General features: G+C 36.8%; 1 protein-coding gene across 7 annotated transcripts in view; it reads left to right on the top strand.

Annotated features, from left to right (window-relative positions):
* DMD (dystrophin) overlaps positions 1 to 25,897 on the top strand; it is a 2,248,143-nt gene that overhangs the window by 756,769 nt on the left and 1,465,477 nt on the right. For all 7 annotated transcript variants that reach the window (XM_059157899.1, XM_059157902.1, XM_059157904.1 and 4 more), the window contains exons 14-16: positions 12,473 to 12,574; positions 12,702 to 12,809; positions 21,186 to 21,365. In XM_059157899.1, the coding sequence (XP_059013882.1) occupies positions 12,473 to 12,574; positions 12,702 to 12,809; positions 21,186 to 21,365 (390 nt within the window). The remainder of the gene's footprint in view (positions 1 to 12,472; positions 12,575 to 12,701; positions 12,810 to 21,185; positions 21,366 to 25,897) is intronic.

Here is a 25,897-nt window from a genome sequence, read left to right as displayed (position 1 = left end):
CAGTGGTAGGGAGTTCCCTCTGCCCCAAGAAGTCCAGAGACCATAAGGAATAAAACAATCAGGAACAGTAAAACCTTTAAATTACCAAAGAATGCTTAGGAATACAATGGATTCTGGGAAGGACGCTGTCATGCTGGAATGCTCTTTAGGACTCCTGCTCTTGATTCTCTGGTATCCCAATTAGATAGACTGGTGGAATCTGGGGAGTACAGAGTTGATTAAGCTGCCACAGAACATTAAATAATAGCCTGCAAATAATAACAGCATCAACAACTGGGCCTTTCAGGATTTATTCATTAGCACTTTATAAGCTCATAAATAATATATAGAACTGACTGTAATGGCACAGGGGAGCATGCTTCTTTAAGTTAAAAATCTCACTATGTTTTTAACATAATCACCAAGACAGAATTTCATTAACGAATTAGACAGTCATATTTACCTTTGAAAAATAAGACTTTGTGAAAGAGCACACATTCTTGATCTGGGAGTGTAAGTATTTTCTGATTTTTAAAAATACTTTAAGCAATAGGAGGTAAATGTCAAAAATATTCTTAGATGAAATTATAACATTAGGCTTCAAATCCTTGTTAAAAATGTTTGGTTAAATCTAGTCAAACTTCTGCCAAAATTAAATATGAAAATACTCAAAAAGGATTCAGCATCTGTACGTCTCGCTCAGTTCTGTAGCACCCATTACGAGGCAAATTGAATGCTGCATGTTCCCCTCAGTAAATGACATCATGAAAGAACACAGGCTTGTAGCCAGACAGATCTGAGGTCATATCCCTGAAACTCAATCCTGGGGCCTCCGTGGCCTTAGATGAGTTACTTAACTCATCTCATGAACAGGTGTCACCTATAAACCACACCTTTACAAGTGGCCAGCGTTCCTTCACAGGTCCCTTGAGTTCAGTCCAGAGGGACTGCAGGATCATTTAAACAGGAGGAAGAATGAGAATTTCAGAGAAATCTACAATAAGTGTTTCCAGCACATCAGGACACGTTTTTCCTCACTGGACCATACATTAGCGAAGATATAAGGCATGCCATTTTATAATATGCTGCTTTGGTTAGCAGTTTGTAGAAACGTGAAATTGAGAAAAGAATTATAGTATTGGCTAAACAGTTGTCAGTAGTACTCTGCCCCATTTCTAGCCTCATGATTGGTGTTATTTTCATTTCTTTCAATGAGTTACTTGATGTTATTTCCACATCACCATCAGTAAGGTGAAGTTGCTTACCCTTTTTAACTCTTCTATGTTTTTAAAGTAGGAAAAAAATTAAAAAATGTTAATTTTCAGGAGGCTCATTACACAATTACACATAAAAGTCATTTAGCTGGGGAGTATATCCCAAGGTCTGAAACTAAAATAAAATGAGACGGGCTGCCTGCTGTCTCCCTTTTGTATAAATCCCAGTTGCGGCTCTGTTGTGTGTGGTCTATGGCACATAATTGTTCCTTTCTTTGTGGACATACTCCTCGGACCACTTTATCTCTTCCTGCCAGTCTTGATGGCCACATTTCAGCTCTCACATTCTATCCCTAGCCTCAATAAATTCAAGGGTCAAGATACTTAAGTTTTACGTTCCAGGCTTGTCAAATTTTCCTCAGTTGCCTTTATCCAAATGTTCCTCTGATAGCTACTTCTCACTTTTGCTTTGAAAAACCAACTCAACCAAACAAAGGAACTCAGATGAGAAATGTCCTTGGTTTGTATAATGATATGGAATAAAATTAAATGGGGGGGGAGGCTTCCTCATTGTGCATCTAAGCACAAATGATAATGGAGTTGTGATTTAGCCCATGAAAGTGTGTTAGAGTAAGTGAGCCGACCTTTAGCTTCTCTTACTGCTGAGACAAAATGAGAACATAAATAAAAATTAATTTCTTCTTATCACTTCACAAGATGTTATAATTCATTTTGATTTATGTACATAATGTTTACATAGCATTACAAAAATGTGCATTACTTCTAAAAGCTCAAAGGATTCATATACTTAAATAGAAACTCAGAGAAATACTTTCTTTCTCTAGAGAAGAGGTTTCTAATCCTAATACAGTGATGCTCCAAAAAAATTATTTAGCTTTATGTCAGTCCCATTTGATCCAATCTCTTAGACTTGTTAAATCCCTTTAGGCAATGATAGGAACCAGTGTCTTTGAGTGATTATAGAGTTGACTGATAATCTTCCAATTGCTTAGCTCTATTCTTTGTAATTCAAATTAGGGCCAACATTTCTAAGTAATAACCAGATAAATCCATAACTTCGAGCACTGTGTATGTCTATTTATATTTGTGCATATGCCATTACAAAAATCTACCTGTGGGCTGACATGTACAATATATGAGCAAGCAATTTCTAATTCACTTATCTAATTTTACTGAGATGAGTAAAAAACATCCTGCCCACATTCTAACAGAAGTGACTTAGATTCAGTTCACTGAGGGCTTTCGGAGAGTAACAGTGGAATGTGTTAATAAAGGATAGTTATACTCTCTTGTGTTGTAAATCTTTAAAGAAGAATATAATTGAAGTCTAAACAACTAGTTGTAAAGATTTAGTAAGTACCTTTCTAGAGTGAGTAGGGTGAAATAGATGACCCTTGCTGGTTCTTGGAAGATTTGAAATAAACACAATGATCAAACAAAATGTAAATAGCTATTAACACTTGTATGACTCGGTTCAAATTAAAACTCTTTTTCAATATATAATCTTGCTTAATATTTGTACCAATTCTTACAGGGGTTGGCATGATTGTTTTCATAGAGAGAGAGAGGAAATTATTTAGCCATGAATTTCTGAAAAGTCACTTGATTTTTGGGGGGATGTGGGATAATTTAAAAGACATTCAAAGAACTGTCAGAATCATTACAAGAGAGGGATGTGTTACATTTTTTTTTTTTTTTTTTCTGTGTGGCTCACTTGGTTGAGCATCCAACTCTTGATTTCAGTTCAGGTCATGATCTCAGGGTCATGAGATCAAGCCCTGTGTGTCAGAATCTGCTTCAGCGTAGAGTCTGCTTGTCCCTCAGGCTCTGCTCCTCCCTACCCCTGCCTGTGCTTGCTTTCTCTTTATCATAAATATATCTTAAAAAATGTTTTTATTTTTGTAATTTGTGAAGACATACACATGTTGGTAATCCAAGCAATTGACTGGCCTAACACATAAATCTAAGCTGTTTAGCTCAACATATTTATATCTTCCCCACATAAAACACAAAATTTTAGAGTGATAGCATTTATGTATTTGGGAAATTGAATCACAATAAATTATTAAAATTTTTATGTTTAAATAATTTGAAATAATTTTAATTCAGTAATTGAAATGTATTTTCTCAAATTTTCCCACTGTAATAAATAGATCTTTACTTTCAACAACTTAAGTTTTGTGAGATTTTTTTAAAAGATTTTATTTATTTATTTTGAAAGACAGAGATCACAAGTAGGCAGAGAGGCAGGCAGAGAGAGAGAGAGGGAAACGGACTCCCTACTGAGCAGAGAACCCTATGTGGGGCTCAGTCCCAGGACCTGAGATCATGACCTGAGCCAAAGGCAGAGGCCTAACCCACTAAGCCACCCAGGCACCCCTGTGAGATATTTTCTAGTGCCATGGAATCAGTCCCTCTTAAATATATCTTTTATGTTAGTTTGTTAGGGCTGCCATAACAAAATACCAAAGACTGGGTAACCTGGATAACAGAAAATTTTTTTTTCGTAGTTCTGGAGCCTTGAAGTGAAAGATCAAAGTATTGGCAGGTTTTGTTCCTTCTGGGGCCTTTCTCCTTGGCTTACAGATGGCTGTCTTCTTGCTGTGTCTTCATATGGTCTCTCCTGTATGCCCACACATCCCTGGTATCTTTCTCTGTATGCAGAATTCCTTTTCTTATAAGGATACCTGTCAGATTAGATTGGGTCCCACCCTAATAACCTCATTTTAACTTAAAATCCCTATGTAAAAGTCCTAACTATAAAGGCCCTGTCACCTAATACAGTCACATTCTGTAGTAGAGGGGGATAGGGCTTCACCTTATGAAATGTTTAAAAAGATTTTATTTGTTTATATATTTATTTATTTACTTACTTACATGAGAGAAAGATAAACAGGGGAGCAGCAGGCGTAGGTAGAAACAGGCTCCCCAATGAGCAGGGAGCCTGACTTGGGGCTCAATCCCAGGACCCTGTGATCATGATCTGAGATGAAGTCAGATGCTTAACTGACTGAGCCACCCAGGGACCCGTTCAGCATATGAATTTTAAGCATACACTGTTCAAATGTCCATTAAATAAAGAATAGATAAAGAAGATGTGGGGTGTACACACACACTCACACAGACACACACAGACACACGCACACACACACACACAATGGAATATTACTTAGCCATCAAAAAGAATAAAATCTTGCTATTTGGGATGACATGGATGGAGATAGTGAATATTATGTTAAGTGAAATAAATCAGTCAGAGAAAGATGAATTCTGTATGATTTCACTCATGTATTGAATTTAAAAAGCAAAACAAATGATCATAGGAGGAAAAATGAGAGAGGTAAACTAGGAAACAGATTCTAAACTGTAGAGAGCAAGCTGATGATTACCAGAGGGGAGGGGAGTAAGGGGATGGAGATAATAGGTGATGGGGATTAAGGAGTGCTCTTGTTGTTGTGATAAGCACAGGGTGATGTATGGAAGTGTTAAATCGCTGTATTATACACCTGAAACTAATATTACACTGTATGTTAACTAGAGTTTAAATATAAATTTAGAAAAAGATATAAATGTTTCAAAGCGTAAGTGTAGATACATATTAGAACAGTTTTGTGCTGAACTCATTGAAACTACAAAGCATATTATGTGTCCTTCAACTAACATCTTCTTGCATTAAGATACAAGTCTTTGTAAATGTGTGTGTAGAATCATAGGAGAATAGTTATACTTTTAATTCACTGAATCTACAGTGTGTATAATGCTATAATGTGTCCTTCAACTAACATCTTCTCTCATTAAGATAGATTCAAAAAAAAGGAGACACAGTTCAGCCAATAACTTCTTTTTATTTCAAGTCTTCATTTAAATTCTAGTTAGTTAACATATATGGTAAAATTGGTTTTAGGTGTAGAATTTAGTGATTCATCACTTACCACCCAGTGGTAATTGTAATAAGTGCCCCCCCTTAATACCCATCATTCATTTAGCTCATCCTCCACCCACCTCCCTGCATCAACCCTCAGTTTGTTCTCTATAGTTAAGAGTCTCTTATGGTTTGCTTCCCTGTCTCTTTTTTCCCTTTCCCCTAGCTTTATCTGTTTTGTTTCTTAAATCTCACATATGAGTGAGATCATATGGTATTTATCTTTCTCTGGCTGACTTATTTTGCTTAGCATAATACACTCTAGCTCTGTCCACATCACTGAAAATGGCAAGATTTCATTCTTTTTGATGGCTGAGACCAAATATGAGACAGGAAACCATCAAAATCATAGAGGGGAACACAGGCAGCAACCTCTTTGACCTTGCCCTTGGCAGCTTCTTACTACACACATCTCTGGAGGCCAGGGAAGCAAAAGCAAAATGAACCATCGGGACTTCATCAAGATAAAAAGCTTCTGCATGACAAAGGAAACAATCAACACAACTAAAAGGTAACCTATGAAATGGGAGAAGATGTTTGCAAATTACATATCTGATAAAGGGTCAGTAGCTACAATCTATAAAGAACTTACCAACTCAACACCAAAAAAACAAATAATCCAGTTAAGAAATGGGTAGAAGACATGAACAGATATTTCTCCAAAGAAGACATCCAGGTAGTTAACTGACATGTGAAAAGATGCTCAACATCCTTTATCATCAAGGAAACACAAATCAAAACCAGGATGCAATGCCTCCTCACACCTGTCAGAATGGCTAAAATTAACAACACGAGAGACAACAGATGTTGGTAAGGATGTGGAGAAACTCCTACAGTGTTGGTGAGAATGCAAGCTGGTACAGCCGCTCTGGAAAACAGTATAGAGGTTCCTCAAAATGTTAAATATAGAACTGCTCAGCAATTGCCCTGCTAGGTATTTACCCAAGGGACGCAAAAATACTGACTCCAAGTGGCACATACACCCCAGTGTTTATAGCAGCATTACCAGCCCATAATTTCTTTCATTCTGTTCATTTTTGTCACATAGTGTGTGTTCAATATGTATTTGTTGTTTAGACGGATTCATGATGGATGAATAAATGCATTAAAGACTTTCATTAACTGAAAGTTAAAATATTGGATTGGCTGAGTTATAAGCCTTTAATGGATTATCAAAATCATCTATTATTATTATTAGAATACCAAAGACCCTTCTTCAAATAATTTTCTTAATAGGTTGACTATGTATCTAGGTGTATTATTAATTTTTTGTTACTTATTCATATAGTAAAAAAAGAACTACAGTGTAAAGTTTATCACATTAGTATATTTTGGAATTTCTATAAAATTAATAATGTAAAGGAATCTAGTGTATGGAGATCTTTATTTGGATTTGTTTAATAAGATGTCCTACTAAAATTAATAAATTGTAATCATCAGCCTATGAGATTACAAACATAAGATGCTCTTCAGCGGATACCAGAGAGATGATGCTATATCTGTTTAGAAGTTTCAGTACATTTCCTTACATTTATGAAGATGGTGCTTCACTTTGAGTGTATCTTTCCCATGCTTGACTCCCATCTCCAGTGGGATCGAGGGGATGCAATCAACATCCCACAATTTGGCCTTTTATATCTTTATCTTCAAATCAGGCAGATAGTGTAGCTTATTGCTATAAGGGGTCAGATTTTCTCTGAAGCTAATTTTTTTTTTTTCTCCACAGCAAATCCATTCACAGATCTGTTACACACCATTTTACCTGATGTGTACTGACATGGTCACTAGGAAATTCACTTAAAGAATCTCTAATATGTTTCAGAAAAAAAATTCCTAAATACTTGGTTGTAATAACTTAATCGTTAATGTGTTGAATTCATTGATTTATGTTAGCACATTTCCTTTGGTTATCTTGCACTATTATTTCAGTGGTATGACTTCTGCCACAAACTAATATCATTCAAAAGGAATAGAGAATGAAACTCTAAAAAGTATGAAAATCGGTTACATTATGTTGAAAGCAATAATGTTTTTATTGACATTTCTGAAGAAAAACTGAAAACTCACTTGTGACTAAGCTGCATATGAGTACATGATCATTTTCATACTGTTAGTAGAATGTTTATTGCCTATTCCTGATTCATGCATGGTACTCCCTTTTTGAAAAGATGGTAGGGTAGACAGTTTTTAAGAAATTGGATAGGTGTTCAAGCCTCCTAGAAATTGGAGGATTTTTCATGGTGCTAATTACATTTGTATTATCTGAGTCATATTTTAGTATCTTCTAGGTAGATCAAACCATGTGGCATCAATTATGGCAAGGCTTATTATCTTACATACCAAATATATTTGTAAAATGTATGAGTTACAACTTTTGTAGCCCAAATTTTATACAAAACAAAGCATATCTCTATTCTGAGATACTTCCCATTGTAAAGATCCAGTGGCTATAGAAAAATAATTCTCTTATTTATGTTAAAGTCAAAAAGTTGAAGTTTAAGTCTCTGAAGTGCATCATAATGGAATTAAAATAAATGATACATATTTTTGTCCTAAAACATTCCCTCATCACATTACATAAATATAAATATGCTTATATATATATATTTTTTTCCATCTAAATAACATTGGTAGTCAGGTATATGACAGTACCTGAGCAGTGAGATAACTGTGGCTAAGGCAGCAGCTGCAGAAGCCGGACCAGCTGAGGCCATCATTGAGGCTAGAGCCCACATGGGGGGCCATGCTAGAGGCTGTTGTGGAGGCAGCTGGGGAAAAATATCACATGGCTACCTGTGAAGCTTACCGAGATGGCGATCTGGGCACTCAAGACCTACCAGAGCCACAATAATTTAATTCCCTTTCTATCTTCAATTCAGTTCCAAGAGCTCTAAGTTGTTGTCAAAATTCCTTACCCAAAAAAAAAAAAAAAAAAAAAAAAAAAAAAAAAAAAAAAAGGATTCCCCTTGATAAAGTGTATGCCTTTTAACTTCTGTTGGTCAAATGTGCGTAAAGACCACCCTCAGCACAGCTGTGACTGCATCCAGCCAACGTTCTCTAGCTCTGGAGTCTGCCAGCTTAATTGCCCAGGATTTATACACAATAAAGGTACAGTGTGTGCCACAAAATGATTCATATGAGATAACAAAAGGAAAAATGAGCCAGGCGAAGGAATGCCATGACCAAAGGACGAGAGTGATCAAACCTGGTGGACCCTATATAAGGACAAGAGTGCAGATTTGGAAAGCACCTCAAGCTGTTTCAGATACAGTGCCTGAGAGGAAGGGGTCAACCCCCACAAATCTTGAACATATGAGTCAAAAGACACATGGCAGCAGCCATCTATCTCAGTGGTGACCTAAGGGACAGGGTGGTTCACTTACTGGTCCTGAAGTCCTACAAGAAACCTGAGCTGCTGACTCTGCTGCAGAAACATGGTGTCAGAAAGAAAGAAAAAAAAGAAAGGAAGGAAGCAAGAAGGAAGATAGATGAGAACTCCCTTGGAACAATTCTGCAAAAGGTAGCCAATCTGAATCTTAAAGACCTCTCATATACTTTAAATGATTGTGTTTTTAAAGTGCTTCAAAGAGACTGGCCCCGATACAGTGAAATAGACAGAAATAAGCAGAAGGTCATTAGGCACTGCTCTCGAGCACACTAAATCTGTCTCAGAACACTGCCAGCACTGGCCATTCAGAATCTCCTGTATATTCTAGAAAAGATGTCACATGGTCTCCTCAGAAACAGCTTTGAGATTCAGATTTCACTGATCCTTTACTGAATAAAAAAACTGGAATATCTCACCTGACAGATCGAGTGCCTCCATCATTAAGTGATCATTTGAAATCCCAGCAGTGAAAAATCTGCTCCAGGCCTCCTGTTGTCCCCTGCAGCCGCTGCATTCCCTACCCTTCTGCCGCTAGCTTCAATCCACCTGCCCAGCTCCAGTCCTCCCCAGATCATAAATTCTAACTCCAGTTTCCCCAGCACTCCAGCAGGCCGGGGGACTCAAGATCTACCTGTTGACAGTTTTAGTCCAAACACTATTAACTATCAGGACCGGCAAGACAGTTATACTTCTAGGACTCCTCTGGAAAACCTTAACCCTGGTTTAGTTCTATTAAAGTGTCCAAAGCCTTTGGAAGAAAACCATTCATTGTCTCACAGAGACTTCCAAAAAAGGCTAAAAAGAGAAGGAAAAGTGCCAAAGTAAAATGCACATTGAGACAACTGAAGAAAAGGAAGAGGACCTTAAAATAGAAGAGGAAATTGCCAAGCTGCACAACTCCAGTCCCAATTCCTTTGAAGAAGTTAAAGAGGGTTGCAGTATGCCCACCAAGCCTTCTTCAACTCCCAGATGATTTGACAGAATCTATTGCTGTCATCTCCTATGAGACAAGGATGGCTTTGGTGCTGATTATGAGTCTGGGGCCTTGCATGCCAGGATGGAGACTGTAGCTAGAAGATTTATCAAGCTGGATGAACAGCAGAAGCAGCTTTCTCCAGGCTCAAAGGTGTATCACAATGTTCATGAAGAAGTCTTACGATAATATCAGAAGATCAAGCAGTCCAGTCCCAATTTTCTTGCAGAAAAATACAGATGCAAGTAACTTCCTAACAAGCTGGCTCTCACCAAGTCTAATCGGAGAATTTGATGGAGCGCAAGCAGAGTCAAGGCATGGGACCTCTGCTTGGACTAGAAGCTGTGAATAAACTTAAAGTTATCTACTTAAAATTCTAAATGAGTTGTTATGATATTTTTTAAAAAATGAAACTTTGCAAGATTAAGAGTCACATAAGTGACTCTTAATCTTACAAAACAAACGGAGGGTTGCTGGGGGGAGGGGGGTTGGGAGAAGGGGGTGGGGTTATGGACATTGGGGAGGGTATGTGCTTTGGTGAGTGCTGTGAAGTGTGTAAACCTGGTGATTCACAGACCTGTACCTCTGGGGATAAAAATATATGTTTATAAAAAAAATAAAATAAATAAAAATAAAAATAAATGAAACTTTGCTTTGTTGAAAGTTTCAGTGTTCGGAGACTTGATTTATTTATTATTTTTCCCCATTGTACTTTGCTTCCCTGCAGTTTTGAAGCTGCATTTTCTAGTCCTCCCACCACACCCCAAGGCTTAGGTTTGTCAAGGAAATGAGTTTGTTTAATATTGGGGATCCAGTGACTATACTTCAAATAATTTTTTTTCCTTAGAAACGGGTGTTTGTCATTAGAAACTTTTTTTTCAAGTTGTTATTTATTTGGGAGAGAGAGAAAGAGAAAGAGAGAGAGCGTGAGCTGGGGGAGGGGTAGAGGGAGAAGCAGACTCCCCACTGAGTAAGGAGCCCAATGACGGGCTCCATCCCAGAATCATGGGATCATGACCTGAGCCAAAGGCAGGCACTTAACCACCTGAGCCTCCTAGATGAAATGATTTCTTTAAAGATATTGGGGGTTAAGTGTCCACACTTTAAAGTTATATGTATTTAAAAAAAACCAGTAATGTGGAAGGTGAATTGATTTTGGATAAACATAGTCTACTTTCTGACCTTTCTTATTGCAGACTCTTTCCCTTATAGGGTAGAATGTAGAGATTTGCACAAAACTCAAAAAAATTAAAACATTGTTTTGGAGGGTTAAGAAATAGAAAGGTATAGGAATATGTGTATGTGCATAGATTATGTGTATGTGTAGAGATATGTACACACATATGTGCATACAGGCTGATTTGATCTAGAACTATAAATCCACTCTGCAAATTAACCACCTGTTGCAATAATTGCCTTGAGGTGTTTGCTAGCTATGTACCTGGAATGGTTAATCATTATCTACACGCTTCCCACTTGGTTAGAGCAACGGGAAACACACTGTGGTCTCCTAGCTTATGAATCCATGTGCTCGACCTGGATGCACACAGAGGTGGTGTGGATGTGAGTATACCGGAGGAAGAAAAAGCCTGCTTCTCTCAGTAGGCCAAACACTCAGGTTAAACAACTGAGTGTTACTACGGGAAGGGTTTCTTTTTCTGTCAAATTGCTCTTTGTATTGTGAGAGACAAGAGCATGTTCATTTCAATGGTTTTTCAGCTTGATTAATGTGGGACAAAATCAGTATGTTATGAAAATATAACAGATCTGTAGTTTTGGTGCAAAATTATAAAGTTAAACATCTGGGTAACCTACTGATATACTGCTATAAAGTATTTTTGAAGAGAGATATGCAAAGAAACTATTACGTACATGAAGTGTATATTTAAAGATTTCTTTTTCATCCTGGGAGCCAGGAATATTAAAAAAAAAAAAGTGGCTACATCTAACCATAACATATTATCAGTCATCAAACAGCACAGATTTTCATCTCATGGAGTTTATTTGTTGATGCTGATTTAAGCTATCATCTGTTTTATCATGTGGAAACATAAGTTATGTGGTCAAAAATATAAAGATTTGAACTAATGTTGATTCAAGTTGTGTTATCTTATCATCTTGTCTTTTCAAAGTGCTTCCAATTGAAGAGGAAAGTATTATGTTTGCAAATCTGTTTTGAAATGTTTGCCAGAGTTTTGGTAATATCTTTATTAAAGATGTTTGTCTTCAGCATCCAGTAAATACGTACTTACATACATATATACATACATGCATACGGTTGGTAATTGGTTTATGTTACATATTAAAATAGTGTGTGCACATAAATAATAGTAATATGCTAGAGATAGGGCAGTTACTACTCAGGGAATATTACAGGTTTTCACTAGAATCATTTAGAGAGAGAGAGTGAATTTAAATACTCTGTAAGAATAAACCAGATAATTTTTAAAGTCTACATGCAGATATAATTTAAATAGCTAACAATTTTCTCCTACAATTGGGACATTAAGCAGTTCTAATTGCATAGGATTGCTTCAAAGAAGAGTCTTTAGGTATTCTATTTAGCGGGCAGAATTTTATTCTTCAGGATGTATTTTCAGACCTAAGAAAGATACCCATTTTGCATACTATCCATGCAGAATCCTCTTTAATTCTTTATCTATGTCTTCGGTCTTTTACATTTGCCATGGAGACATTTTAAACGGTGGTGTGGTAACTGTCTCAGACTCCTCGTAAGTATCTTTACTTTTCAGTGTTGGCTGCAAGAGTGAGTGAAGTAATCTAAAAACAAATGAAAGGCATAGTGCTTTCTTCTGTAATCATAAGCAAAAGCAGAAATGGTGTCCTTTATAACTCCTAGTATATGTAGGAGACTCGAAATTAGATGCCTTCACAAGTCATTCATGCAATTTTAAATGAAATGCAGTTAATAATTACTTGTTTGCTGATGTGGTTATGGGCTGTCTGCTCCCCAGGTACTGGGAGATCGGTGGGCAAGCATCTGTAGGTGGACCGAAGATCGCTGGGTGCTTTTGCAAGATGTCCTCCTAAAATGGCAGCGTTTTACTGAAGAACAGGTGAGTCATGCATGGAAATTGTATCAGTGAAAGACTTGGCAAAATGGTAAATGGGTAAAGGAAAACATACAATGATCTACTTTAGTAATTATTTATTTTCTTTTTTGAATTGCTTGATTTCCTTCAGTGCCTTTTTAGTGCGTGGCTTTCAGAAAAAGAAGATGCGGTGAACAAGATTCACACAACTGGTTTTAAGGATCAAAGTGAAGTGTTATCAAGTCTTCAGAAACTGGCTGTATGTATTTTTTTTACTTTCAAACTTTTTTTTTAAAACCCAGTAGTTTACATTAACCCCATTATTTGGTCTTTTTATTCTTCCTAATCTTAAGCCAAATGTTCATTGTTTGTGCTTAAGTCATAGTCTATTCAGTTGTATCATATTGTAAATTTTCTTAATTAAAATAGGGACAGCTATATTATCTTAGACAGCTTGGGTTGCTATAACAAAATAACAGTGGTGTGGTGACTTATACAACAGACATTGGGTTTTGTTGAGGACCCCTTTCCTGATTCGCAGACTGTAACTTTTTACTTTGTGCTCCCATGGTGGAAAGAGAAGAGACTTTGGTGTCTTTTTCCCATTAAAAAAAAATTAATTTGAAAAATTGAGATGTAATTGATGTATCACATTATATTAGTTTCAGGAATACAGTGTAATGATTCAGTGTTTGTATATATTACAAAATGATTGCCACAATTAATTACCATTCAGCACCTCACATAGTTACAATGTTTTTCTCCTGTGATGAGAACTTTAAAGATCTATTCTCTTAACAACTTTCAAATACCCAGTATGTTATTATTAACTGCAGTCACTATGCTGTACAGTGCATTATCGGTACTTAATTATTTTATCAGTGAAAGTCTTATACCTTTTGACCTATGCTCATGCATTTCCTTCTCTTATAAAGGCATGAACCCCAACATGGGGGCTCCACCATCATGAGCTCATCTAAACCTAATAACCTCCTAAAGGCCTACATCCTGATACCATCACATTTTTTGTGTGTATTTGGAGGTAGGGTTCAACATGTGAATTTTGTGGGGGCACAGGCATCCAGTCTATAACATTACATCCATGGATGCTCCCCCACCCCCACCAGTTCATGTCTTTCTCACATGGAAAATACATTCATTCTATCCCATGAGCCCTGGAACTCTTAAATAGGAGAAATAGGAAAAATGGAGCGGGTGACAGGTCCCATGAAGATCGAAAACACAGCAAGGAAAATTCCATTAGATCTTAAGCCTCAAGAATAATCCTCTTTGAACTGAGGCACTGCCCTCCAGGACCACTGGAGGAGCAGCATCACCTCCAGAGCTGCACTAGGGGGCCCCACCTCTTCATTTCCACAGGGCACCACACATGTGGTCTTCTGCAGCAGCCCTGCCCACGGGACTCTCTCCAGTGGACCTGCTCCTGAGGTACTACTGGGTAGAGGCATCCTGCCCCATGAACTGAAGAAGTAGCCCTACCCTTTGAAACCCAGGAGGAGCTAGCCCTCCCTTCTGGGCCTGTGGTGGGAGTGGTAGCTCTTAGGATCTCTGAACCACCTACATCATTCTTCCCTTTTCTTGAGCAATAGCACATGTTGGACAGCCTTCCTTCATTCTGTCCAGTTTTCTCTGTTTCCTTGAGTCCCAGCTGGCAGTGTTGCTGTTGGTATAATTCCATCTCTCTTCCTGCCTTCTGTTGAGATGGCTGACTAGGTCTCTGGTTCCCACCTACACTAATCTTATCAAATGGTCAGTCAGCCATACACTTAGTGTTCTCTTCCGAACATATTTTCTCATGTTTTGCAATATGGATAGGTTGAGAAATTTCCAGATCTTTAAATTCTAGCACTGTTATGCCAAATGATTATTCTTCAATTCATTTCTCGCTTCTTGCATTTTACCCTAAGCAAGAGATATCCTGCCACTCCATCAATACTTTGCTTAGCTATCTCCTTAGCTAAATATCCAGTTTCATCACCCACAAGTTTTTCCTTCCACAAAATGTTGGACATCTGCCTTCCAAAAAATATTGGACATCAACACAATTCAGCCACATTCTTTCCCACTTTATAACCAAGATCTTCATTTCCAATGATATTTTCCTCAATTGCCTCTGCGAGTTCATCAAATGACCTTTATCATCCATACTTACAGCAAAATTTATGGCCACCTTAATTTATGTATTCTCTAAAAACTTGGACATTTTCCAGATCTCCTCTTTTCTAGCAGAGCCCTCACCAGAATTGCCTTTAGGAGTCCTTTCGTGTTGATCTCAGCTTTTTCTACTGTGCCCCTCAGAACTCTCTCGGTCTCTATCCATTACTTAGTTCCAAAGCTGTATATACATTTTTAGGCATTTGTTACAGCAGCACCCCACTTCTTGGTACCAATTCCTGTGTTAGTCATCTCAGACTTCTGTAACACCACTTCTGTGGTATTCCAAAGACTGGATGGCTTAAACAACAGACATTGATTTCTCACACTTCTGGAAGCTTGGAAACATGACATCAGGGTGCCGACAGGTTTGGTTCTTGGTGAGGGTCCTTTTCCTGGCTTCTAGACAACATTTTCTAGCTGTATCCTCACATAGCAGAGCTGGAGGAAGATCAGGTGTCTCTTCCTCTTCTTCTAAGGGCACTGATCTGATCATGCTGCTCTTCTCATCTAAACTTAATTACCTCCCCGAAACCCCATCTCCTAATATTACCACAGTAGGCACTTAAGACCTCATTCCATGAATTTTGGAAGAATATCAACACTAATTCTGTAAGATAAAGACATATGGGCTTTCAAAAACAAAAATTGTACTTTTGAAAAAATACAGCATACCTGGAAGATTTCAGTTAAAATGAAAAGTAACACTAGGAACGTCCTAGAAGGCTTTAACAGTATAGAGTTCTAAAGTAATAGTCTACATTAAATTCGTTGAGAAATATAAGAGAGAATTATTCTCACATAAGGGGCTTATGCCTTCATTTGGAAAACTAGAAAAAACACTAAAGCAACCCAAATGCCATTAATTATAAGTACTTGTGTATTTTGAGAAATGAGGGAACTTTGGCAATAAAAGGACACCAGGGAGGGCTTCAATAAGACATTTCAGTTTGAGTTGAAACTTATAGGGTTAGAAAAGATTTCTAAAGCTTCTCTTCCACTGTGAACTTTATTATTTTGCTGTAAAGGAAAGGGAAGTGTAATATTAAGAACTTAGTTTTTCTTTTCTTCTTTTTTTTAAGATTTTATTTTCTTACTTGACAGAGAGAGAGAGGGAGGGAGAATGAATGAAGGGGGGAAGGGGCAGAGGAAGAAGGAGAGACTCTTAGAATTCCTGCTGAGTGCCGAGCCCTATGTGGGACTCTATCCCAAAACCCTTAGGGTTTTTTTTTGTTTTTTTTTTTTTTGTTTTGTTTTGTTTTACCTGAGCTGAAACCACGAGTTGGTTGCTCAACTCACTGAGCCACCCACATGCCCCAAGAGCTTAGTTTTTCAAATAAAATATTCCATAGTCAGAATTTCTTCTTATTTTTCTTGATAGACCAGTTCTATTAAATGCTAACTTGATGTTAACTCTAATATAAAACAAAGGTCTGTTATAAATGTTTTATAATTTTACCTAAATGAACCTATTCATATCTGTATCGATATTGTATAATATAATTAAATCATTTATTTAATGCTTGAAATTGTTTTACCAAATATTTATTTGTATCATACATTTTTTGGATCCATAGTTACGAATCTTATGTTTTCAATTTAAAATAGATTCACTAATGGGCGCCTGGGTGGCTCAGTGGGTTTAGCCGCTGCCTTCGGCTCAGGTCATGATCTCAGGGTCCTGGGATCGAGTCCCGCATCGGGCTCTCTGCTCAGCAGAGAGCCTGCTTCCCTCTCTCTCTCTGCCTGCCTCTCCCTCTACTTGTGATTTCTCTCTGTCAAATAAATAAATAAAATCTTTAAAAAAAAAAAATAAAATAGATTCACTAATGTATTACTTGTTACTACAAGCTAGCTTGTTATGGAAAAGAATTCATTCCTCCAAAAAAAACACACCATGCTTTCTGGGGTGATTTGACCACTAAAGATAGATTTCAGAAAGGTCATCTCTATTTGTACCAAAAGAATACAAAAATGTCAGTGATATATTTGTGATTTTTTTCCACAGTTGATGGGGAGACACTGAGAATTTGATAACAATCATATTTGCATTTTTGTAATATTCTTCGGTATGAAGGAGGCCAATTAGTAGAACTGAGCTAAGTAGCATTGGGAAGAGGACAGGGAACAAGATAGGTTATTTCAGAAGAAGATACTGAGGCCCAGGAAAAAATATGTGGCATGCATAAGATATCCTATAACATGAGTAGCAGAGTGAAACAGCACAAAGACATCCAAACTCAGGTCCAGCCATGTTAAGCTATTTCAGCACTCCTCGTATCATGTGATTCCTTGACAAAAAAAATAATTGCAATTAGAAGTATCGTTTAGAATGATCATGTACTACTATATTGACATTTTAGTGAATAAAAGACTTTACTAGCCTCAGGACCATGAAAATACTCTTTTAGCAAAGTCTCAATTATTTTCCAATATGATTAAAATTCAAATTATGTCACCTTGCTTGTGAACAAAGTGAAAATATGTTTTGTATAAGTCTTACCGTTTGATAGTTTAAGCCAATTAACAAAACCTGACAGCTGGTCTAGAATTTGAGGTAAAATTCCCCTGCTGACTCAGGCAGTGAATAAGAATTTAATGTTCATTAAAATATGTCACAATCTGAGACCCAAAACAGGTACCATCTGTCACCATTTCCTACTACTTACCGAGGTATAGATAGAGTGTGTTCAAACTCTCTTTTATTTATAATCAGTGTAATTTATTTTGAAATATTATCATTAATAGCCTGTGGGATCTCCTACTTTTCATTTGAGGTGGGAACTGAAGAGTCAAGTATTTCATTTCCTCGAGATCTATGCTTTTATCCAAACCATGTAGATCTATTTTTTTTTTTAATTTTTGTGGTCAAAACTGACTTTTTATTTGTTATAAATGATAAAAAGGAAAGGAAAGAAGAAATGGTGACCCTTATGAAGTGAATTCCAAGGCTGGTAGAATCATGTAGGCTATCATGGGAAGGTCCAAAGTTGAAAGGAAGTGTGCAGCTTCTGTGCGGACTGGTGGTGTTTTGCAGGCAAGGACAGCTCTGGGAAGCCTGGTGATCCGTGAGCTGATGATGTGCAGGGGATACATGGGTACTATGGGGTTGAGGATGGTCTCAAGTAGCTGTGGGACAAATGGCAGGGTTGAAGTACTTATGGTAGCTCATCAAGTCCCTATTGATAGTGCCGTTGTTCCAGGACTTGATACCTTTGCCTCACATCCTGTCACCACCACTGAATAATTCATTCAAGTAGAATCAGTGGTTCTCAAAGTGTGATCCCCATACTGGGATCTTGGTAGATCCTGGGATGCCTGAATCTAACAACACCTGGGAACTTGGTAGAAATGCAAATTCTTAGGTCTCATTCCAGACCTACTGACTCATACAGCCTGGAAGTAGGGCCCAGAAATCTATTTTAGCAAGGCTTCCACGTGACTCTGATGTTTCCTCAAAGAATTTCTGGGCCTTTTGTAAGTATGTGTTCGTTTTGTGCTTTAAATTGTCTTAAAACGTTGACCAGATAGAACTCGTCTGTTCTGTCTTCTTGAGCAGCTTCTCTGCCTCTTGTCTCTCCTTACTACTAGCCTGATCTTGTTTATTGACTATCTTCCTGCCTATTTTGGAGGTATGTCCAGGTGCTTGGCTTCTTTGAAAAATAAAAATACATTTCTTCTTTAAGATCCTGGCTGTCTTCTGCTATGTGATAAGTTTTCTAGAACTTCCTGAGTTTTCCAGAGCTCTATGGTCCTCTGGTGCTCCAAGACCTGTGATCAGTTTTTGATATGCAGAAAGACATCTATTTTATACCCTGATAACAAATAACAGTTAAATCATAGTCATTTAATATGGATACATAAAACCCAAGCATAATAGTGTTGGTGGTCAAGGTAGATGGGAGAAGGTAATTCATTACTATGATTTGATGCTGTCATGGGTTCCCTGTACTCTCCTCCTGTTAGCTGTGGTAGGAGAATCCTTCAGGTAGGGCAGATCATGAAGAGAGAGAGAGTGAGCCAACAAGAGGAAACATTCCCCTAACAAGAGGAAACAAACTGAATCACTCACCTGCCACTACCATTTTGGAAAAGGCAGATCTAAAATTTACTAGATGGAAGCACTCTTTGGTACACTGTTCTTGTCATATAGGTTTAGGTAAAAAATACACTGATTCAGCAATTCTACAATGTCATTACAATAATTCTCTTACTCTACCTCGAGTCCATTTTCCCTAATGTTATTCTTTAAGGGTGATTTGACTCTTCCCCGCCCTCTTTTTTCTGTTGCTCACCAAGTGCTTCTGCATTTGGCTTAATTTTAACACAGATGTCTTAGTTTCATTTGCTTCTAAATCTCTTTGGGTATCCAATTAGTTTTATAGATCATCTAAGAAAAACTGTTAGGTAACATGAAATTACCCATAAATTTCAAACACAGATTCTTTCCTCTTCTTCAAACATAACTCTCAGTTCCTTGTTGTAAAATGTTTCCAAAGCATTACACCTTTAGCTTAAACAATGTTGCACCCCGAGCCTTATACATATAGCTATTTAAAGTAGCCCCTTAAACCCTGAGAAATTAAGCCAAAGAGGATTGTGTGTGTGTATGTGTGTGTGTGTGTACGCATGCATGCATACATATGTGTGTGTACATACACACACACACACACATATATATAATTTTAAGTGTATTTACAATGTCTTTAATTCTATAATAACTTAAAAAAAAAACCAAAACAGAAATGACTTGCAATAAAACAAACAAATGCCAAAAGTTAAAAGAATAAAACAAAAATGAGACACCATGAAGGAATTGGAGGAATCTACAAATTTAAATTCAGGTCCCAGCTCTAGCCAGGGACCTCAACTATTGTTTTACTACTAGTCCAAGTGTGCATTTAAATTTAATGGAGAGCGAGCATGTGAATTAAAGAAACAAAATCGACATACAAAACCAATGTATTAATAAGTTCCCACATTGAAAGTTTATTTTGGTATGGATTTTACTTTTAAATCTTGACTCATATTTTGATTTATTGCAAAAGTGAGAAGAAAATAGTGAAAAAAAAAAAAACCTGTAGTTGTTGAGGAAAAATAGGAAAGAACTTCACAACTAGCTTTTTTTATCTTATAAAAGGCATGCATGGGGCACCTGTGTAGCTCAGTCAGTTAAGCATATACCTTCAGCTCAGTTCATAGCCCCAGGGTCCTGGAATTGAGCCCCACCAGGACTTCCTGTTCTGCAGGAAGCCTGCTTCTCCCTCACTTCCCTTGCTTGTGTTCCAGCTCTTGCTATCTCTCTCTCTCTGTCAAAAAAATAAATAAAATCTTTAAAAAATACATTAAAAAAATAAATAGAAAGAAAGGAAAATAGCATGCACTGAGAATCCAGTGTAAAGTACACAAGGTAAAGCAGATTCTGAATAAAGAATGAGCTAATTGAAGGAGACACCAGGGCCTTCTGCAGCTCGGAGCTGTCAGTGCAGTTGGCATGCCAACATGAGCTACATAGAGTATCCTTTGTGGGGACGGTATTGATTTCTTTGTGTGTGTGACACTTCGGTTCATGAGCAATCGGTACATCTGTTTCATGATAATTTTTCTGCCATGTGTAATATTAGTTGTTCCTAAATTTGCATTTGTTTTGGAAAGACAGGTCTCACTGTTCAGTTTATGTTTATTGTACTTCCTACTGCCAGAAAGAGGGGATTGGAAAGGGGTTGTAAAAATAATTTTCTCCTTTCTTTCTTCTTATTCTGTGTTTACAAGTTAAGTCAGGGACTAGTATTTGGGTGCTGAAAATTGGATTTTCCAACATGCAGGGTAACCTTAATGGATAAGATGAAATAATAAGTTGTCCTTATCTCCTGATTTCATACAAGCTGCTTTGTTTATTCATTCTGTAGCGACCAGAGGGTATGTGTAACCCCTCATAACTCACAGGAACTTTGGAAAAATGAATGTTGTAAAAATTACTCCATAAAACACATATGTATTTAGAAAACATGCGAAGTGATGCCAAAGGATTTGTGTCACACTCAATTACTTAGTTCTATTACTTAATGGGCTTTAAAATTAGCTTTAGAAGATAATTACTCAGATAGCCAAATGTTAATTGAATAACAGATGCTAAAAAAATTGAAAAGTCAGTAAACTGCCCTTTGAGCAACACTACTTTTTTACTTCGAAGTTCCTTAAATATTTTTAAATAGCTCTTAAGTTTCACTACTAGGCGTTTATGCTACATCTGACTTCCTATTTTGTTTTTCATCAAGCTTCTTGGGAAGAATATTTGGATTACAATTTTCTACTTATATTCTTATGGGCTCTTGATCCTTTGCAGGCATGATTACAGTCTTATCTATACAAATGAGGAAATACATACAAAAGCAACTTAACTATAATGTTTTAGAAAATGTAACCCAGGCTTATTACGTATTCTTTCCTATTTTAACAGGCCTTAAAAACAGATCTGGAAAAGAAGAAGCAAACCATGGACAAACTCTGCTCACTAAACCAAGATCTTCTTTCAGCCCTGAAAAACACATTGGTAGCCCAAAAGATGGAAGCGTGGCTAGACAACTTTGCCCAGCGCTGGGATAATTTAGTCCAAAAGCTTGAAAAAAGTTCAGCACAGGTTAGTGATACTAATTACCCTGTAATAAATAATCCTTGAGATTTTTAAAATTTTCAGTAAGAGCTCTGTTATAATCCTACGAAAGATATTACTGGACTGGTCCTTGCCAAGTATTCAGTTGAATAAAAACATGGGTCTCTTGGTTGTCTTGGTATTGGAGGATGTGGGGGAGATGAAGGAGTGAGTACTAAATGACTGAACTAGTTACTGTCTGAGAGTGCATTCCCTTCCTGTTCAGTGGGAATGAGGATGGGAGTGACTTAGAGTGATTGGACCAAGTGCTCGGGGACTATGTTTCACAACCTAACCCCAAATCCTAGATTTCTAGGAACTGGAGGGTTATTCATTGATCCCTACATTTTACATGTGAGAAAAATGAACCTTAAGATGGAAAAATGAATTGTCCAAGTGATGTTAGTAATAGGAACACGGTGAGGGATTAAGTCCTTTCATTTCATGGAAGACCTTGTTCTGTTATCTCAAGTAAGGATCTAATCACTGGGTGTTTTTTCTGCCACAGACAGCTGATTCATAACACAAACACATAGACCGTGGATTAGGAAAGCATCTGTGTTTCATTTGTAGTGTCATAATGTGGTTTTATGTTAAGCATTTTATAAGTTTTGGTAATTTAAAGAAAATGGTGTGATTTTAAAGTAGAAGCTTTTATTATCTGATGTTATTAGTTGGTGAAATCATGGGTCATCGTTCAAAATATTAGCATTGTACACAATAGTATTTAACATATGAAGCCACATTATTTTCCATTACAGAAACTAACCTTTACTAATCGGTCACAATCCATGGCTCAATGCACCATGCATACATCTCTATTAAAGCAAGGACCACATTCAGTAGCTTAGGCAGTTATTGCCTTTGTTGTCAGACAGTGCAGGCAATTTGTCTTCCTGACACTTGACATCTGATAAGTAGCACTTAGGAAATGTTTGTTGAAAGATGCAATGAAGTTTAAAGGATCGCTTCCAAAAATATAATTTAAGAAAATAGGATCAGGCAACATATATGATTTTCAATCACAATCCGATCTCCCTTTTAAAATTAAATTCATACTTAAAATTTTAAAATTTGAAGGAATATAAATTATAATCATTTCCTATGCAGTCCTTGGACATTAATAAAAATTGTTTTCCATTGAATATATTTTTTATCAGATACTTGATCTAATAGTGGTTTTAAAACCACATCATGATTTGTCTTATTGTATATGATCAGGCCATTGTTACTTTACCTTAGCACTGGCATTTATATAATAAATTGTGAGACATTAGATACTTTGGTATCTAATCTGGTACCTAAAAGTATCTAATATTTTTCAAACCATCAATGATTACATTCCAATATGTACCCAGTGGTTCTGTAGATTATTGCTGCTATAAAATGGTCACTTGCCATGTTCAGAAGGATTGGCATTGCCTTACAAAGAAAGTTATTTAAAAAGCATCCCTTTAAAAGGGTATATTTATGGAGATATAACTGTTAACAGTAGGTCATGCTTTTGTTCACTTGCATTATCATATACAGTGCTTTTCAAATGTTTGCGTAATAATCACCTGGGAAACTGATTAAAATGCTTGGTCCTAGAGAATCTCATTCAGTAAACCAGTAATCTGCATGCAACCTTTGATACTGTCTGCAGAACATATTTTTTAAAATGTTGAATTAACAAGACAATGGCATATGTGTCCATCCCCACATTATGGGTTTTTTCACAGTGCTGCTTGAAATGGGGAAAATAGAGACCTTCCTATCAACGCTATATTTAAATATACCCACTTTCTTGGAATGAGCCTACTTTCTAAGGAGCATTGTGCATGTCATCAAAATGTTCCTGGTATGTTATTCTAGTTTGTTAAAAAAACAAATCCAGAAACCTTATTTTTTTATGATTTTATTTATTTATTTGGCAGAGAAAGATCATAAGTAGGCAGACAGGCAGGCAAAGAGAGAGAGGAGGAATCAGGCTCCCTGCTGAGCAGAGAGCCCGATGTGGGACTCCATTCCAGGACCCTGAGATCATGACCTGAGCCGAAGGCAGAAGCTTAACCCACTGGGCCAGCCAGGTGCCCCGAAACCTTATTTTTTTAATGGTCTAAAATTATAAGACCCAGGGCACTTACTCACCTTTCTATTTTTGAACTTTTCAAAACCTGTAATAAAACACCACTATCTCTGGTTCATATAGTTCTTTATAAAATGATGTCCAACATACATTACAACTTGTGTCCACTGTATTTGCCCATTAGAATGTGATGAGGATAAAATAAAGTCATAGACGTGAAGGCACTTTGGGGGGGGGGACTTATAGTGCTCTTGATATACAAGGCATACTGTTTAGTGAGTCTGGAGGGCTTGTTGTAGTTCAGTATCATTTTTTAAATCTTTATTTTCAAACATTTAGACACTAATATACCAGATTAGAAGGAGGTAGGTATAGATTTGTATTAGGCAAGTTGTTTTTTAGAACCCCAAGCATCAGCTTTTCTACTGTTCGTATTTCAGGTTTTGCTCATTGTTCCTTTTCCCCCCCAAAGGAACTATCATAGGCCCAATGCAAATCATTACTGGGCTGCATTGGGACTTTTAGAAAGATAAAAATGAAGCTACCCGAGGACAGAGTAATGAAAAGGAGATAGAGTAAACCATGAAATAGTATCTTATAACTGAAAAAGCCCTCGATTTTCTTTCTTAAATGTAAAATTGAACTCGACCAAAATTACATGGGAAGGAGTCCAAGAATGTTGAGGGCAAGGTTGTGACTTTGAAGAACAAAGCTCTCTTATATGCACACTCTCTGGTATGTCTGCGGGGGCGGGGACAGGGCTTGTGAGAATCTGTCCCATTAATGATATGTTATTGTGATCTCCTAAAAATCCTTTTAAATATGATTGGTTTTAAAAATGAGCAAAATCTGATAATGGTTAAAATCCAGTAGGATATAGGAATTGTGACCAAGATGACAAGGCATCTGATTGTGCTCATATAAAGAACATTGTGTGCCCGAATTTTTGACTGCTGGTCAGGTCAAAGCTTTGAGGGATTTTGACCTTTTGAAAGAGTAGCATGGCTAGAGATCAAAATATGGAAAAAAATCAGCTGTGAGGCCCTTCTCTTGCATTTCAAAGTCGGAGTTGACTTGAATAATACCTGGACAGAAGCTAAGGATGCTTAAGTTAATGAGAAGGCAGTGTAAGAAAATAGAAATACTTTCTGTTTCCAGAAGTTAGGAAGAATAACACTTGCTATTATGGATGCTTAAGATGAGAAAAGAGATCAGAGCTAATATACTCTGGATTGACTTACTTAAAAACTCAAATGACCCTCTGTGTCCTCTAAATTTTTTTAATAAATATGCTTGTTGAAATTTACACAGTTATTTTTTTCTAAATGCTTGTGACTCCGATGAACATATTTTTATCTTGGTTATAATTAGGAAATATAGTCAGAAATTCATTATAGATAATACTTTAAAGTTACACATTATTTTAGTGATTTGAACCAATCTTTTCCCCTATTTTTAAATATTTTTTATTATGTTATGTTAGGGTCTTTTTCCCCATTTAAGTAAAATCATAAATACTGTGGAAAGGGCATAAAATTCATGTGCTTTATAATTCATTGTGGTATTTTATGTTGAACTTGGCCTTAGGTGTTTCAATGTAAAAATATATCTATCTAGATGAGTCCAAATATTCTCTAGTTTTGTCATTGTTTAGTAGAGTAAATTATTTTCTTTGCCAGGAGTAAGGGACATTTTATGACATATGTAAGTTTATACATCTCATTCCCATTTCCTGAACATTTTATTATGTTTCTCTTGATGATTTTTGCAATGTTCTGAACTATAAGCCCAGATAGCTTAAAGCTAAAATTACCGTGCCCAGAATCCTCCTCTCTTTGAACACGAGAGTACATGTCTATATTGTATATTTCTCTAGCTATAGTCACAGATTCTGAAGGAAAGTGATCATTACATATGTATTTATCTATTCTATGTCATTGATGTCCTGCTGGGAGTTTTTAAACTCTTGCCAGACATGGTTATAATGTAAAACGTGGTTGAAGATAATAAGCCAGTATGTTTAGTAATACCAGAAATGCAAATACATAGATGCAGAGGTGGTAAGATAACATTTATTTATTTGCCTTTCAAGCAATGTTTCAAGCAGACTCCCTACTGAGCTTGGAGTTGGATGTGGAGCTTGATCCCAGGACCCTGAGATCATGACCTGAGTTGAAACCCAAGAGTCAGACGCTTAACTGAGCCACCCAGACATCCCTGCCAATGATTTTAATTAAAAATACTCATAGGGCTTTCCGTTGACAACCCTTTTCATTGGTTCCTGAAAGTTCTCCAAGCCTAATCAGCCCAATGCTAATTTAAAAAAAAAAAAAAAAAAACGGTTTTACAAAACCTAGAATTAAAATAAAATCCCTTGACATTTTAAGTTTCTGTCTTATTCAAAGACTGTCTAAATTTGTGGACTAACCATCTTGAATTTTAGAGCACTTTT

This window comes from Mustela lutreola, chromosome X (assembly GCF_030435805.1).
Source record: "Mustela lutreola isolate mMusLut2 chromosome X, mMusLut2.pri, whole genome shotgun sequence".
In the NCBI taxonomy this organism is placed as follows: Eukaryota; Metazoa; Chordata; class Mammalia; order Carnivora; family Mustelidae; genus Mustela; species Mustela lutreola.
This window is presented reverse-complemented; position numbering and strand designations above follow the sequence as displayed.